Consider the following 16,936-nt stretch of genomic DNA (forward strand, 5'->3'; position numbering starts at 1 on the left):
TTTTGCCGTGGTCGCTTGTGCAGTGTGAGCAGAGGCGTTGTCTTGCAGGAACAAGATTCCTTTGGACAGCTTGCCGCACCTTTTGGCCTTCAGAGCTGCCTTCAATTGGTCCAAAAGTTCAATGTAATACCTTGCATTGTTGGTGGAACCATTTTGAAGGTAGTCCACTAGCAGCACACCCTCCTTATCCCAGAACACAGACGCCATCATCTTAGTGGCTGATTTTTGCACCCTGGACTACTTTGGGCGAGGAGAACCACTGTGCCTCCACTCTTTTGACTGCTCCTTGGTTTTAGGGTCATACAAATAAATCCAGATCTCATCCATAGTGACCAGTCAATCCAGGAAGTTTTTATCGGTCCGGATACACTGACAAATGGACTGGGAAGTTTTCACTCACATGCTTTTCTGATCTGTTGTCAAACATTTGGGCACCCACTGTGCAGACAGCTTCTTCATGTTCATGGATAATGACACAAACACGTTCACGAGAAATCCCTATGTCTGCTATTCCTTTAGCTGAACTTCACCGATTCTCTAGTATGGGGTTGTGCGCAACATCAACGATCTCCGGAACAACCTCTCTCGGTCGTCCAGGATGTTCCTCATCATTGGTGCTGAAGTGGCCCGCTTTAAATTTCGTAACCCATTTCTTAACTATAGAATATGAAGGGCATTGATCCCCCAACGTCTGCGACATATCACCATGATTATCCTTCGCGGATTTTCCTTGCAGAAACATGAATTTTATCACTCCTCTGCTCTCATTTGTTGTGACTATCGCCTTAGACTCCCCCATTTTGTTTTCCCGCGTGCCGAGATCACTGTTGCCATAAGCTACAAACACAAAATTTTTAAAACATATAGTAGACACATAAGACTTTCATGTGATGTAACATTCGTTACCATAGAAACAAAAGAACACAAAGCCAAAGACTTATCAGCAGCCCCTCATATGTGCTATCAAGCCTAAGCTATCACAACCCCTAAAACAGTTCGCAGATCTGGATGGGGAGTTACTTGTGGGTTCGGACTCCCCTATTGATTACTCGTAAGGAGGAAACCAAGAAATGGGTTGTTGTAAAATAATCACAACTATAGGTGATTGCATTTGGCAGTGGGATAACCTCTAAGGTCATGTATGCCATACATGCTGACCAGCCCGTTGTAATGCTGCCGCATGGCGGCTGCCTAGTTTTCTGACCAACTTTAGTATATTAAAAATTGGATTTTTTTTCTGTTTGTTACTGTTTTTAGCTTTCACTTTCTTATCTCTGTAAATCTTTTGTTCTCTTTAAGCACCTGAGGTTCTGGGCCCAGAAAAATATGACAAGTCATGTGATATGTGGTCACTTGGGGTCATCATGTACATTTTGTGAGTATCATAAAAAAACTTTTTTCATACTATAGTTTATACCAATGTTATATATACTGTGTGGGGAGTAGTTTTAAAGGACGCTAACTTTTCAGACAACTTATGCTCATCCAATAGCCTGTGTCATCAGTCTTGTTATATACATTAAAGTTTTTTGTTTTGCCATTGTAAATGAAGTCCCTCTGTCTAACAAGCAGCAGTGGATTGCACTCAACTTCTCTAGCAACTACGACTTCTGGACTTCATCTTGGCTTCTCCACCTACAGTTATCTTCAGTCTGTGTAGACACCGACTGCAGAAGAGCTAAATCTCCACCTCACATGTTATATTGACCGAACCGGCTATGTGCACACCTTTATGTTGTAGGCTTTACTTGTCTCTCCAGTAAGAATTATGCTGCTTTGCCCAGATCAAACTGGATTGTTCTCCTATTGGTTTATATATGCTGTGACCATGCAACCACACAACACCTTTCAAGAGCTGGATATGTATTCTCGTTGCACTGTATTGTACCAATGATTACAGGAATCTGTGTTCTACAAGCGGATGTCAGGAGTCCTAGCTGACCTGTATTCTCACCTTCGTTTGTTACAGATTGTGTGGATATCCTCCATTTTATTCTAACCATGGTCTTGCTATATCTCCGGGAATGAAGAAGAGGATCCGTATGGGACAGTATGAGTTCCCTAACCCCGAGTGGTCTGAAGTTTCAGAGGAAGGTGAGAAAGTTGTTCAAGTGCTTGCCTTGAAAATGTGTTTCTATCAATCAAATGTGCTAACACGGTGACCATAGCAGTGTAAATAGAGACGTGACCTCACAGCGAGTGGGCCACTGGAAGTGCTAGGTCGCTCATTCAGAAGGATTTTGTATCTTATTTACATACATGAAACTCAAATTGCATAACTGACTTTTTTCTTTTTTTATATACATTGTGTGGAAACCTGTAAACACCGAAACTTTTCATTTTAGTAAAACAGCTGATCCGGAACCTGTTGAAGACTGATCCAACTCAGAGGATGACCATTACAGAATTTATGAATCACCCCTGGATAATGGTATGTGCACGTCGCATCCTGCTTTGTTCTTGCATTCTACCGAATTGTCGTGCAACACACCTCATTGCTCATGTCTGCCTCCTTACCGTGAAACGAGGCAACGAGTGAGGCTCCGTTCACATCAGTCTTGTGGTTTCCATCATAAATAAACTGCAACACTGTGGCAGATCCTCTGCAGCAGCGGAGCCCTTCTGTGTCCCATGTGCAAACAACATTTTCACTGGTAAAACTGCAGTGCATCAGTGAATTCTGCAATGGAACCTCCCATCACAAATGTGAACATAACCGTACAGATGTCCCTCCTTACAGCAGTCGCTGATTTGTAATGTCCTATTAAAGTATGTATCCTTATATAGAGGCATTCGGTGCTGGCAGCTTTGGAACTGACTGAGCATAATGATTATTGCGAGGGCTTGCTTCTGTGGCTTTCTTTAAATGGCTACTAGTTAGTTATGCACTTCTAATATTTTTGTTTTAACACTGGTTAGCTCTGCAGTTGGAAGGAAAAAAGTGAACCCTTTTGGAATGACAGGATTTCTGAATTACTAATGTATTCTGACTGTTGTCCAAGGCACAAGCAGACTACACAAACTTGTTCTATCCATGTGTTTTATTGGGCACACGGACTAAACATCCACAACATAGGAAGAAAAGGCAAACTCTTGAATTTATCCTCCTAACACTCCAGCCCATACAGTTACATCATTGAGGTTTGGAGCATGTGTGGAGGGGCTTTGGGAGCTGTTCCCTCTCCAGTTAATGCCCTCTGGTAACAGCTGCAGCCAACACTCATGCTGATCGTGGCTGTAACCCTTTAAATGTCTCTTATGAAAATCTCAATTTGCTAGGCCATTTCTCCTGAGTACAGAAACGCCCCATATGTGGACTGCTGTTTGGCCTTCTGACGGTGCACAGCACGCAAGGATGGCTCTTTGGCGGGCAGATTTTGCTGCAATACTTCTTGGATGCCATGTCAGTTGCAGTAACTTGAGATACTGGCACAGTGAGAACTGGAGTGCTGCGATATGATTTGGCAAATTAACCCTTTCCAATCCACTGTCTTGCGTCTGCCTACATTTTGATTGAAGCTTGTACAGTTCCAATGTCAAGACGTCCGACAGGGTATTCTTACCGTCTATTGCCAGCCACTCTGCTGTCTCTCTGGCGCGCACACACTGGCTTTAGCCAGCAGATGTCACTGTTGTATCTCAGCAAAAAGAGAGAGCCTTTTAGGTAACCCTGAATCCAAAATTGGATAGGAAAGGGTTAATCAAATTTTTATTTCACATAAGGTGTGTTTTAAGATGGAACTATTGTGCAAAAAATAGATAGATTGCTCACATTTGAGCAATAATTCAGTGTAAACCATGCCATTGAGTGATAATTCGGTCGCTTATTAGTTTCATGCAAGCATGAAAATCGTTGGCAAATTTGATCTAAATGCCTATCGTTCAGCAATTCTTATAGAATGGTAGTTGGATGGGACCACCAGGTTCTTCGGGTCTAACCCCCCTGCTCGTCTCATGGTGATTAGTGACCCGTTGGGCTGCTATTACACGAGTGCAGTTAACATTGATGTAATAACGCTAATTGCCACTTGCAGGTTCAGCTTGGCAATTGTCTGGGATAGGCCGCCTGCAGACGGCCGGGTCGGATCCGGCAGAGAGAATTCTCACCGCGGGACCAGAGCGCCTGCAGAGAGCAGTGAGTACTCACCCGCGCCCCGCAGCTCCGGATCTTTCATATGCCGGCAGCCGGCGCATGCGCAGACCGGAGCCGGCAGTGGGTGAGTGACATTTTTGTGCGGGGCTCTGTGAGCCTTACACAGAAATGGGACATGCTGCGGTTTGTTTGCCGCACAAGATTTCGCGCGGACACACCGCAGCAGTCTGCCTAGGATTGCGTTTGCGAACGCAATCCTATGGCAGCTTCCAAGGGTGGAAATTCCGCAGGAAATCCCGCTGTGGAATTTCTGCCCGTCTGCAGGTGGCCATACACAAGTGTGAAGAAGGCCGCTGATTGGCCATGTTTTATCGGCGTGTTAGAGACAGACCTGCTCGCTGCTTCCTTCTCCCTCAATAACAAGGCTTCTTGGTGTTGGCTCAGCAAGTGCTGCTGCTTCGAGATCTTACTGGAGAGGGATAACAAAGTGGACAGACTTTTGAAGTCCATGTCACTTAATGTCCCACTAAAATCCTAAGACAATCCCAGCCAGCCTTACTTTTGCTCCCTGCATGGTGGATGTTTGTGTTCATTTCTTATAGAGCACATTGTTTAAGTCCTAGATGTTCAGGTTATGTGTATCTGTAACTTCCAAAAATGACATAGTAGCGCCCAGTCGGTTACTGCTGTAATATATGTATTGGTCGTGTTGCCTTTCATGAATGTATTCTATCTTCTTTCCACCAGCAATCCATGCAGATACCACCAACTCCTCTCCACACTAGCCGTGTCTTGAAGGAAGAGAAGGATTTGTGGGAAGATGTCAAGGTGAGAACTTCTTTGTGGAGGCAGGGTGCATTGACATAGTTGAGTTGGGTCTGTGTGAACAGCTTCTCCTATGTAAAATCCCCTTACTATAATTGCAGTATCCAACACTGATCAATGGAACGATAACTGATTACAGCAGCCAGCATGTTTTTGTTGCATGTATGCTTCCCCGTTTTTGGGTCTCATTGCAGCTCTTGTCATTGCAGGAGGAGATGACCAGTGCCTTGGCCACAATGAGGGTCGACTATGAACAGATTAAGATAAAGAAAATTGAAGATGCGTCCAACCCACTTCTCCAGAAGAGGCGAAAGAAGATCACCCCTCATGTCGCCACTCATTGAACTGATGCCTTCACTCTCTGCTCTTGAACTGTTGGTGCCACTTACACCAGCTCAGTGTTAGCTGTAAATGTGGTTTATAAGTGCCACTGTAATAGTAGGGGATGGGGCTGGAATTCTATAGGATTAATGCCTCCATGGGACATCTTATAGCTTTTCAGCCTGCTTACTCCATTTTTAGTCTGGAAGGTCTATTCTTTTTACTTTTTTTCTTTTTTTTTTTTTTTCTTTTTTTTTCCAGTTTTTAGAGAATATTCACAGTATATTTTATATATAAATATAAGTATTTTTAAATGGCTAATGGGTTAGGTGACTTTTTTTTGGAGAAATGGTGAAGTCTTTTGGCCTTAAGAAGTAATACGAACTTGGTGCCTCATGAGGTGACATGTATAATGTTTTATTTTCCCAGGGCAGTGGTACGGGGACTGTGCAGTCTGCCGTGATTTCAGAGTACTGTCATTTAGCGACTGTTGGGCAGAGCTGCTTGGGCCACTGCGTGTATTTAGCAGCATTTTTACTATGACAGGTTGCATCTAGTACCACCTCTTGTTTCTGTGATAAGACTATTTGCATCACTTGGCTTTGCAATGAAATCTCACCCCATCTGTGTTTTTAAATCTGTAAATACAGTACAGCAAATTTTAATATTGTAAAACTCACTTTTTTTCAAATAACAAACTTTTATTACTGTTGGAAGGCTCTCTGTAAATGTCTCATTTAGCTAAGTGTTCGTGTCCAGTGCCTGCATTGTCATTGCCTTAAAGGGAACTTGTCACGTCCCCACAACACCATAAATTAAGTTGGGACCTGACTGGGAAACCAGGTGAGAATAATTTTTACTCACACGATCCAGCGGTGTCGCCCTCCAAGGCTGGCGCGTGGCATGAAATTCTAACTTTCTCAGTCTGGTGTGCACGCTTTCCCAAAGACTTGTATAGGAGAGCGCTCGCACGGGACTCTCAGTCAGATTTTCTTGCCGCGTGCCGGTGACCCCACTGAATTGCAGGAGCCGGTGAGTATTAAAAAAAAAAAAACATCACCCAGCTCCTTGGCACATCCCCCTAACAGCACCATAACTCGGTATATAGTGCTGCGGGATGAGGCTGGGTCCCTTTAAATGCAATCAAATTGTTCTGTCCCCCCCCCATATTTATATAGTGTAGTGAAACTCAACAGCAGCAGGTTGCAATTCTTAATGTTGCTGACATTTAGATTTGGTATATGTGCCATTCCTCACACTTGGGCACTTTCAGCCCTTAAGGTGATTGATATATGTATCTGTGCAAGAGAAACATACGCAAATAAGGTCCCTACCGGAGCCTGCTGCATCCTTTGGAGACCAGGCTTGTTTTTTTCATCATGGAAGGGGCCAAACATGCCAAATCACCGGTCCCAACCAAGCCATCTCAGATTTTCATGAAATTCACTAGAGGGCATAAAATAACTTGCAGATGTAAAATTTAGCCCTCAGTAATGCGCATGTTCATACAGAGGAAAATGCAATACCTTAGCATTTGTTCAGGAAATCACTTTATTCTAGAATGAAATGTAACTTTTCCTCAAAATTGTAAACCACGTTGGATGTTGGCGCCTCCTTCTCAGCGGGGCTGCTTCCGTGCTGCGGGTGTCTGCAGCTGTTACTGCGATGGGGCAAACCTACACACTATGTGGATCAACCTTAGTGAGGACTTGTTCGCTCAGTGTTCTATATGTCTATCTGATGAGGGGACGCACATGATGGGGTGTAGAAAACTGATCAAAACCTCCTGTAAAGTTGCATTCACATGATGAGAAAACCTAACCACCAGGCAGCATTATAAATGCAAGTCATGAAAACTTTTATACTGTACCTTCCAAAGACAAGATTTTATATGGAGTATTGGTTTACTGCACCTAACTAGTTTCCGTAGAAAACCTCCAACTATTCCAGGTATGAAAGCATGAAATGTTTGCGTTCCAGGAACTCATCTGGCTGCTTCATGGCGTCTGTAACAACTTCTCATTCTCCATTATTTCTTCTTGACACGCATACATAGTTAATATACTTCTCTTACCCTGTCAAACAGTCTGAGAAACTTATTTTGACTACATTCTTGCCCCAGCAAGTCCAACACATGACTCTTACCATGACATGTAGCAAAGAAGTGCTGCCCAGCTGGAATCCCAAAGTCAACTTGGTATACTACAAAGTTTTGGTTTTTTTTTAATGTTTGTATTGGGCTGCACACCCACCTGAGAAATCTTACATTTGTTTCCCCTATTCGAAAAAGAATGAGATGCTTAATATGAAATGGATTGCAGTGCTGTCCTAATCTATTGTCACACTGATAATTTATATATAGACCCATTCAAATTATCACTATCACTATCAGGAAAGGCTGGACTTTCAGATGCATGTTTACTGTGTTAAACAAACTTCCATGGTTGTCCCTCCATTCTGCCTCACAGCCAATCTGTACTTCCTGGTTGCTGCTGACCAGGACCCAGTGATTGGCTGCTACAATCATGGGCACAGCAGTGACCTTCTAGAGCCCGTGATTGGCTGCAGCAGTCACATGTCCTAGTAAGCCACAACCAGGGAGGAAAGAGTGGCTGTGTGACAACCACTTAATTTAATGCATATGTGAGTTGTGTTTTTTGTTTTGTTTTTTAACCTGTTCCTAAATCCATCTCGAAATGGAGATTGTGTTTAGCTGTAATACATACTCTATCTACCCCCCCCTTCCTCTAAATAAATGAGCATACACTTTTTATAGATATTCAAGGGCAGTTCACATCATGTGACCCTGAAACGAAGAATATAAAATTTTATTCAGTTTTTTAAAATAAAAAATGCGTTCAGTTGGCGTCAAAACGAGCCCGAGATGAGTTCTACCATAATAAAGCAAAGCGTTATTAAAACGAAACAATGTGAAATTTATGCTTTTCAGACAGCAAAAAAATTCTCCTTTTCTCTCAATGTTTGTAGCCCTCAGTAACACTCATACAGCAGGGTTACAAAGCTTTTTTAACTTTTATGCCCTTTACCATATTGCCAAACTTCATGAAAATCTGAGATAGTTGGGTTCAGAAGTTCATAGTGTTGTGATTTTTGGCTTGAAATGACCCAGGCACCGGTTCCCTGTGCCCAGATCTTGTGGTAATGCTGCTTTTGATTTACATTTTTTCCTTCCCCTTTACATTGATCACATGAATGGAGGCATCTAATGTCTGCACGCTATATGTGGACTATTTCCATAAGACCTCTTCCACAGTTAGCCTTATGCTGTGAACGTTTTGCATAAAAATGCTAGAAGTCTTGAACAACGCACATTGTTACGGACACTGCTTTGTTTTAATTAACTTGGTTGGAATGAATTATATGTAATGCAAAAATTAAGGTATTTGCTGTCCAACTGCGCCATTAAATCATGATGGGGACTGTATTTGGGGAATAAATGAAGGGGAAATATGGGTAGGCTTTGTTATATTTTTGTAACTTCATCTCTAGTGTGTTCTGCAAAGCAAATTATTGTCATGCTCTTCTGTGTGAGCTCCAAATTTTTCCCTGTTCTCTTGAAAGCAATATCCTTTTTTTGAAATTGTTGTAAAATTATAATTTTGTATGATCAAATTGTTTTACTAAACAATTTTAATATTTGGAAAAACTGACTATACTGCTTTGTTTAATGAGTATATAATTTTAATGGGAGTTTAATTTATTTTTTCATTTGAATGTATGTGCCCCTCAGTCAAAAATGTTATTTCCTGTAATGGTGCCAATATGTTCAGCAGCGCTGTATAAATGTGATTACTCACATCCTGTCCCCAGGTCACACAATTCTTTTAACACTTTTGGAGATTTGGGAGAAAACCAGAGTACCCAGACGAGACCCGTGCAAACGTAGGAAAGCATTGCAACACTAGTGTTCTAGGTCCAAATGCAAAGTAAAACTGAATTCAACAGGCGCTGTGCTGCAATACCAACCTTGGCTGCTGCATTTTGGTCCGTGTGTTCTGCTGACCATAGTGACAGCGGCACCAGGAATCAGCTGATCGGCCAAAAGTTTACAAAGTCCAAGAATACGAGTTTAAGCCAAGTGTAGAGGTCTAATAGAGAATTTGAGACGGTGCGCTTCCAGAATAACAGTCAAACATTTGAAGATGAGACCTGGGCAAATTGAGTTGGGGAAAAAGGGTGCAATCTAGGTGTAAACTGATTAAAAACAGAATGAAAATGTGTAGAAAGGAAGAAATGCCTTTAACTGGCAGGGTTGTGTTCAGCTTGGGCAAAAACACCACTTGGCATTTATGCATTGGATCTGTACTTGTGATGGACCATAAAGCCGCAAGTCTAGCTAGTTGCTGGGATGACTGGTGATGGGTATGAGGGATGGAAAATACCAGTTACCACTGCTTTGGGTATTGGAGTGATTATGATTCCACTACTCGTGATTAGATATATAGAATTTGTTTTCTTTAACTTGCTATATGTAGGAGACATAAGAACTTGAAAAAGATAGCATTTTTAATCTAGACCAATATGTTTAAAGGGGTTTGAAGCAGGAAATGGTGTGGAGGCCTAAATTCAGTTGTGGATTTGGCGCTATCCAATAGGCGAAGTAGAAGGGTTGGAGAGTTTTAGAGATTGTGGAAAGCTATTTGAGTGAGGAGCCACATGATCACTAAATCAAGAGGTTGGCATTATGCCATGGCCTTGTTTTATAGTGAGATTATTATGAAGGACGTGTGTAAGTAAAGATTGGGAAGTGGCAAGCTAAAATCTGCACCCTACAGTGGTGCCAGCGCCTCTAATAAAACTGCCATCTAGAAGGATACTTGGAGGTACCGTTGTAACTTGGACCCCAAATTAATGAGTTAGTGTAGAGGGACTAATCATACTTTTTCAACTTGGGCCACTTAAAAGATGGTATAGGAGTCAAAGCTGCTATGTCTGACATGGGCAGCGGTCCAATATTAAAGAGTGATGTTACGGAGGGCTAGGCTGCCATGTGAAATGGATATGAAGATCTCCCTTTTTTTTTTTTTAATCTCCTTACATCCACATGCATTGATTTAGCGCTTCATAATATTTTATAAACATGAGGTTCTCTGTCACATTTTGATCAGATTGTATAAGCTCACTAGCCACGTCACGGTGACATCTCCTTAGGGGGTCCATACAGGAATACTGGGCACGGCACTGTATGGCAACCCCTGCCACCACAATACTGTGCCTGCAGGAGGAACAACCTGGCTCAGCACCCAGAGATCTCGGTTGCATCACCCATTGGATACTGCTATCACAATGTAGCACCACATCATGTAAATGAGCCTCTGCAGCTTACCTGTCCATGTTACCAGAAACAGTCTGAGGAAATATTATGCAAAAAATAAATGGGAAAAAAAATACATGGACACATATTTAGAAACGTGAAGTCTGCTTTAGTGCTTCTCGCCAATATTTACAAACATGAGGGTCTGTTACATTTTAATCAATGTATAATATGTGGCTGTGTGGCCAGGCTGTTTTAGTTAAAAATTTTAACTTTTTTTCTTCTTCTCCCTATTATGTTGGTTTATTTGTATAGTGTGTCCCCCTCTTGTTTGTACTCTGGCCGGCACCTACAACACTTTTGCCACAGGTATTTTTAATTAACAGGAGCCTGCAAAAGGGCAACCGCCTACTTGGTTCTCAGATTGGTTTTGGGACCATATAGACAGGTAAGCTCTTGAGACTTGTTCACATTGTACAGTGACCCAGAGCCAGAGGGGCCCAGCCTGACAGCAGTGGTGGTATTGGGCAAGTGGTTTGCCTCTCCTGTGGGTGTGCTGTATTGTGACAGCAAGGGTTGCCATGTGAGACTGCCCAGTAGTTTAGGGACCCCCTAAAAAGAACTTGTACAGTTTGCTATAGCAGTTTTCAGCAATATTTAGAAACATGAGGTTCTTTGATCAGTCTATATAATGTGGATGTGCATCAATGTTGTGTTTTTTTTAAACATTATTTTTAGATCTACCACGTTGCACAGTCTAGGAAAGAGGCCTGAATAAGATTTAAGTCTCAAATGTCAATTCTCCCCAAATATTTAAACTTTGAGTATTACATTTCTGCCTACAAGAGCAATAGTAAGTGGTTTCTTTTTAAGCAGATGTTAAAAGTGCAATGAGATGGGGAGATATGAAGATGGGTATTCCCATGTATAGTGGAGCGTGGTTAGGAGCTTGTGTTATATTAACAGTGCCTCATCTTCTGAAAGGAGCAGTTTATAGCCAAATGAGACCATAGGCTATGTTGAAAAAAGTATTGGGACACCTGCCAATCGTGCTTTCAGGCAATGGGAATATACAAATTGGGTGTGTGAATATTACTTATGAAGTATCACACAGGCATATCCCAGGTGAGAAACTGTCAGAATGCCACCAGGTATAGATTTAATAGACTTTCAATGGGGTATGGTTGGATGTTACCTGAGCAACCAATTAGTATGGGACATCAAACCTTCAAAGTCTGCTGTTGGCCATGTTATTGCGAGATGGAGCCCATCTGGTATGTGCAGTGCATCCATATTCAGGGAGATATTGTAAACTGGCAGAACGTGGACAACGAAGCCTTGTACAAGCTGTGAAGACATCACAAATAGTCTACCCTCACTCAGGAGGTCTCACAAGTCATTGAAACATCTATTGGCACCAGAACCCTCCGTAGATAACTGCATGCAAGCGGTTACCATGGACGAGCGGCTGCACATAACCTCACAGCGGTGCCTACGATGGGCCTTGGAGCGACAGCCTGTAAGTGAGTGGATGCAAGTGTTGTGGACAGCCGAATCGCAGTACACCATCTTCCAATCAGATGGCTGCACTTGGGTGGGGCGGTTGCATGAAGAGTGGTTTCTACATGACTGCATCGCCCCAACAGTGAAGTTTGGAGAAGGCTCTGTTATGGTGTGGGGGTGTTGGTGCTATTGGTTATAGTAAAGTCCACCCTCAACGCCAATGCATATAGAGACATTCTGAAAAACATGGCATTACTTACCCTATGGCAATACTAATAAATGCTATGATTTTTATTTTTTTTACAGGGAAAGAAAAACCAAAAATAGAAATTAAAAAAAAAAAGGAAAGGCTGTGCCCTTAAGAGGGGTTGAGGTACTTGTGTTCATACTTTTACACTAACAATTGCTATTGACAGATTTGACTATATTGAAAATAGAAGGAGTTAAGTTTTTATTCCAACGTCAAGCAGTATTAGTTCTATAAGCAATCAAAATATGGAGGAGAGGAGAGAAGTGCAGAGTGGAGGGAAATTTTTCTGCATCAATATTTTAAGAATAGAGGAGGATTAGGTTGAATTTGAATATTACTAAAATTTGCAATTGGTTGGAAGACCTGAATTCAAAGGTAACAGATATGGACAATCCCACCATAAATGCAAAAATGTACCATCGGATGAACTGCACCTCCAACAACATTTGGAGAATTCAGGAGCTATTTTCTTGAGTTAGGTACCATCTATATAGTCTACTGGAGTTTTCAAAATGATTGGTGCATTTAGAAATGTAAGTTTAATTAAGAAGTACATCTCACTCCGCTATTTATCTGTGATCTGATGTGAAAGTGACAAAAAAAAAAAATAAAAACATTTTTTTAATTTAAATTTTCTATGGGATCTAATAGCAGGTGGATAGGCCCTCCTTGGAGTCATATGTACTCCAATATGGTACCAATAGAAACTACAAGATGTCCTGCAAAAAATGAGACTCCACACCACTATGTCGACAGAAAAATAAAGTTATGGCTGTCAGAAGATGGCGACAGAAAAAAAATTAAATAATTTTGGTATCTTAGTGATTGTACTCGCCCATAAAGTTGTCATGTTGTTTTTGTTGCAGTGTGAAACAAGACTCACCCAAAGATGGCAGAATCTTAGTGTTTTTTTTTCCATTTTACTCCACTTATAATGTACTGAAAAACTTTAAAAAAAATTTTGTTACCATCCTGCAAAAAACAAGCCCTCAGCCATCTACGTTGATGTATAAAGTTAGGTTTGTTTTTTTTAAAGGGGGAGGAAAAACTGAAAATGGGGAAAAAAGGGACACGTTAAGGGATTAACCCCTTAGTGACCACCCATACGTCTTTTCACATCCTGGGTGTCTGGGCTTTATTCTACAGTGCCAGAGATTGCCAGTTAGGTGATCGCCGTTATCCCAAAAAAGTAAAGTTTCATCTTCCCTCATGGAGCCGAGCCATGAGGGAAGATGAAATTGCTCACCTCTGGCCTCTGCGATGTTCTCGGACGATCTGGTCCTGGCACGACCTTTCCCCAGCTTCTGTGCATGGGCACCATCAGCAAAACAGTGTCGTGCATGTACAGAAGCCGCGAGGGCATCGAAAATTTAAAAACCTTCTTGCTCCCAGCCACCAAAGGTAGCAGAGAACCTGGAGATGTCACCAGGGATCCATTGGATTACGGCGTTCATGTAAAAGTTTTTTTTTTTTTTTTTTTTAAACGTTTCATCTTCCCTTACAGATCAGATTCGTGACAGGAAATGGAACTTATTACCTAAGGCCTTCGCAGTGTCCTCCAACATGATTTTCCTGCATAGACCTTCCCTGGCCTCTGTCCATGCAGCCGTTGGCAAAAGTGGAGGGCGCATGTGCAAAAGCTAGGGAGAGCTTAGGAAATTTAAAATCTCCTTGCCTGGAACAGTCACAGAGGGCCACGGTGAGAAATTACCGGGGACGTAATTGTGGTATCCAATTAATAGCAATTGCGTAAAAGTTCAAGAAGTTAAAGTTTCATCTGCCCTCACTGATTTGATTGGTAAAGAGAGATGACACTTCTTACTGGAGGCATCCGGATTTGTCCCCCGACACGCTTATCTTCCACAGATCTTCTGTGGTTTTTGCGCATAAGTCCGCCATTTTGCCGAAAACCGGGGAGGGTCTAGGAAATTAAAAATCTTGCTCCTGGCTACCAAAGGTAGCCGAGAGCCTGGAGCAGTCATTGGGCCATGGTGAGGTGTTACCGGTCCAGTGATCACTGCTATCCAATGGCTAACGGTGATCACGGAAAGGTTTAAAAAAAAAGTTAAAAGGGGTTTTCCGGCGAAAATATTATTGATGACCTAGTCACAGGATAGGTCATCAATAGTTGAGCGGCTGAGGTCCCTCACTTAGGACCCCCGATCAATCAGCTATTTGTGCCACCACTAACAGTGCCAAAATTGCACAGGTGTCAGAGCTTAAGCAGTGGAAGCCTCTGCTCCAAACTCTGTAGTGGCCTGCGCTGATTGGCTGGGGTCCATCGCTCGGGACCCAGACCAATCAACTATTGATGACCTATCCTGAGAATATACCTTTAAAGTTTTTCATCTCCATTCACCGTTTTGTGCGGTGAGGGGAGACGAAATGACTTACTAGAGGCATCTGGATTTATTCCCTGGCACGATCATCCTTCCCGGGCTTCTGCGCATGCGCCTGCCAGCAAAATTGCAGATGCATGCGTAGAAACGGGCGAGGGTCCGGGAAATTTAAAATATCCTTGCTCCCAGCTACCAAAGGTAGCTGAGAGCCTGGAGCAGTGGCCAGAAGCCCTGGTGAGCTGTCCCCAGTCATGTGATCAATGTTATACCATGGTATAAAAGGAAATCATGCGTGATAGGTGCACAGAGAGAGAACTATAAAGGATATCGTGTGATGGAGGCAGAGAGAGAACTAGAAGCAGTAGCGTGTGTGACAGGAGCAGAGAGAACTAGAAGCAGTAGCGTGTGTGACAGGAGCAGAGAGAACTAGAAGCAGTATCGTGTGTGACAGGAGCAGAGAGAACTAGAAGCAGTATCGTGTGTGACAGGAGCAGAGAGAACTAGAAGCAGTATTGTGTGTGACAAGAGAGCAGAGAGAGAACAATAAAGGGTAGGCAGTGACTGAAACACAAGGCCCACGCTGAGGAGCTGGTGGGGTAGAGATGGCACTTTTCACGGTGGCTCTACCAGACTTCTCCCCAGAGGGACGCACAGAACCTTGGCCAAGGCACTGCTAGGCCTCTTCCAGGCAACGCTGGGACAGTGGTTACCTGTATATAAATGTTTAGTGAACTATAGAAGTTGTCACTTGTGACGCCACCGGTCCTTCACACTGTTGATTGTAGAAAATAAGAGTGTCTGCACACGGTTCAACTTGGGAAAACTTAATCACTGGGAATAGACAGTGACTAGAAGACTTTACTTCTTGATTTTTCAAAGTACAGCTTTAGTCGTCAGTGCAGAAAAACAGTTTAGCGGATGGTCAGGGAGGAAGACACATGATGAAATCGGGACTACAGTTGCTTTTTGTATGACTCCGCTCCTGGATACACACACTTCGGGATGCAGGATAACACCGGAGGGGGACACAACGCTCCACAGACACTCACTTGAGATTTAGGAGGTGAATTGCTGCACGACGGACTCTTTCTCTTCTCTCACTCCTCACAGGCGGTTGCTGAAATTGCGGACGTCGGGAAACCTCTCTTCCACTTTCATCTCTTCACCACATGAGGGTTTAAGGTACCCCCACGTGGCTGGCACTCTCACTCCTCTCTCAGCCATTGAAGCAGATGGAACTCAACTGAAGGACCACACCTTACTTTAAATCACGCATATTTATATTCATACAACACCATGTGACTAGACAAAGTTGTTAAATATTCCAGCCACTTGCAGGCATTAACCTCTTGAATGCTGCAGCTGTGCAATACACATAACAGAAGACAATATGGAGGGGCCAGAAATAGGTGTTTTGGGCTCCTACATGTATTGTGTGTGACAGGAGCAGAGAGAGAACTATTGGGGATATCGTGTAACAGGGAGGCACAGAGAGAACTATAAGGGCCATCATATGTACAGAACTACGAGGGGTATCGTATGTGACAGGAGGGTAGAGAGAGAACTATAAGAGGTGTCGTGTGTAACAGGAGGGTAGAGAGAGAACTATAGGGGTATTATGAGAAAGAGAAGGAAGTATAAGGGGTATCGTTTGACGGGGGCAGAGAGAGAACTATAAGGGGTATCGTGTGTAACAGGAGCGTAGAGAGAGAACTATAGGGGTATCATGAGAGAGAGAAGGAAGTATAAGGGGTATCGTGTGACGGGGACAGAGAGAGAACTATAAAGGGTATCGTGTGATGGGGACAGAGCTAGAACTATAAGAAGTATCATATGTGACAGGAGCAGAGAGAGAACTATAAGGGGTATCATGTGACAGGAGCAGAGAGACCTATCATTGGCACTGTGTATTGTCATTATAATGCAGAATCTTGAAATGTAGTTTCAAAACACGCCCTTGACAGAGCCGTGCGGAATATTGGGGTATGGTATAAAGTATTCGTGCTCTGCTAGGCCCTAATGCTTGGCTTCTTTATTAACTCATACATAATACAATGCCCCAAAATGTTGTGATCTCTGATGCATCCACAGAGGTCCATTTATGGGGTTTTGCAAAACTGGAGTCGGGATTTTCAATGGATAAATTTCTGGGCATATAAATTACTTTATGTAACAACATGGGCAATAAAATCATCTAATAAAAAAATTAAAGTCCACCCTATGAGCCCTGCTGTATTACATTGTATCCCTGAGTTCCCAGTAAAGTCAGGGGTCTGAAATGTTATTGGGTAACAAAGTGAGTATCAGATGAATCGGGGTAACTTGAAGTG

General features: G+C 42.7%; 1 protein-coding gene across 2 annotated transcripts in view; it reads left to right on the top strand.

Annotated features, from left to right (window-relative positions):
• The window catches only part of MAPKAPK2 (MAPK activated protein kinase 2), a 49,350-nt gene extending 40,444 nt beyond the window's left edge, over positions 1-8,906 (top strand). For both annotated transcript variants that reach the window (XM_066600202.1, XM_066600203.1), the window contains exons 6-10: positions 1,300-1,375; positions 1,970-2,094; positions 2,346-2,431; positions 4,841-4,921; positions 5,128-8,906. In XM_066600202.1, coding sequence (XP_066456299.1) covers positions 1,300-1,375; positions 1,970-2,094; positions 2,346-2,431; positions 4,841-4,921; positions 5,128-5,262 — 503 coding nt within the window. In that variant the 3' untranslated portion in view covers positions 5,263-8,906. The remainder of the gene's footprint in view (positions 1-1,299; positions 1,376-1,969; positions 2,095-2,345; positions 2,432-4,840; positions 4,922-5,127) is intronic.
• The last annotated feature ends 8,030 nt before the right edge of the window (positions 8,907-16,936 follow it).

Source organism: Eleutherodactylus coqui, chromosome 4 (genome assembly GCF_035609145.1).
Source record: "Eleutherodactylus coqui strain aEleCoq1 chromosome 4, aEleCoq1.hap1, whole genome shotgun sequence".
NCBI lineage: Eukaryota > Metazoa > Chordata > Amphibia > Anura > Eleutherodactylidae > Eleutherodactylus > Eleutherodactylus coqui.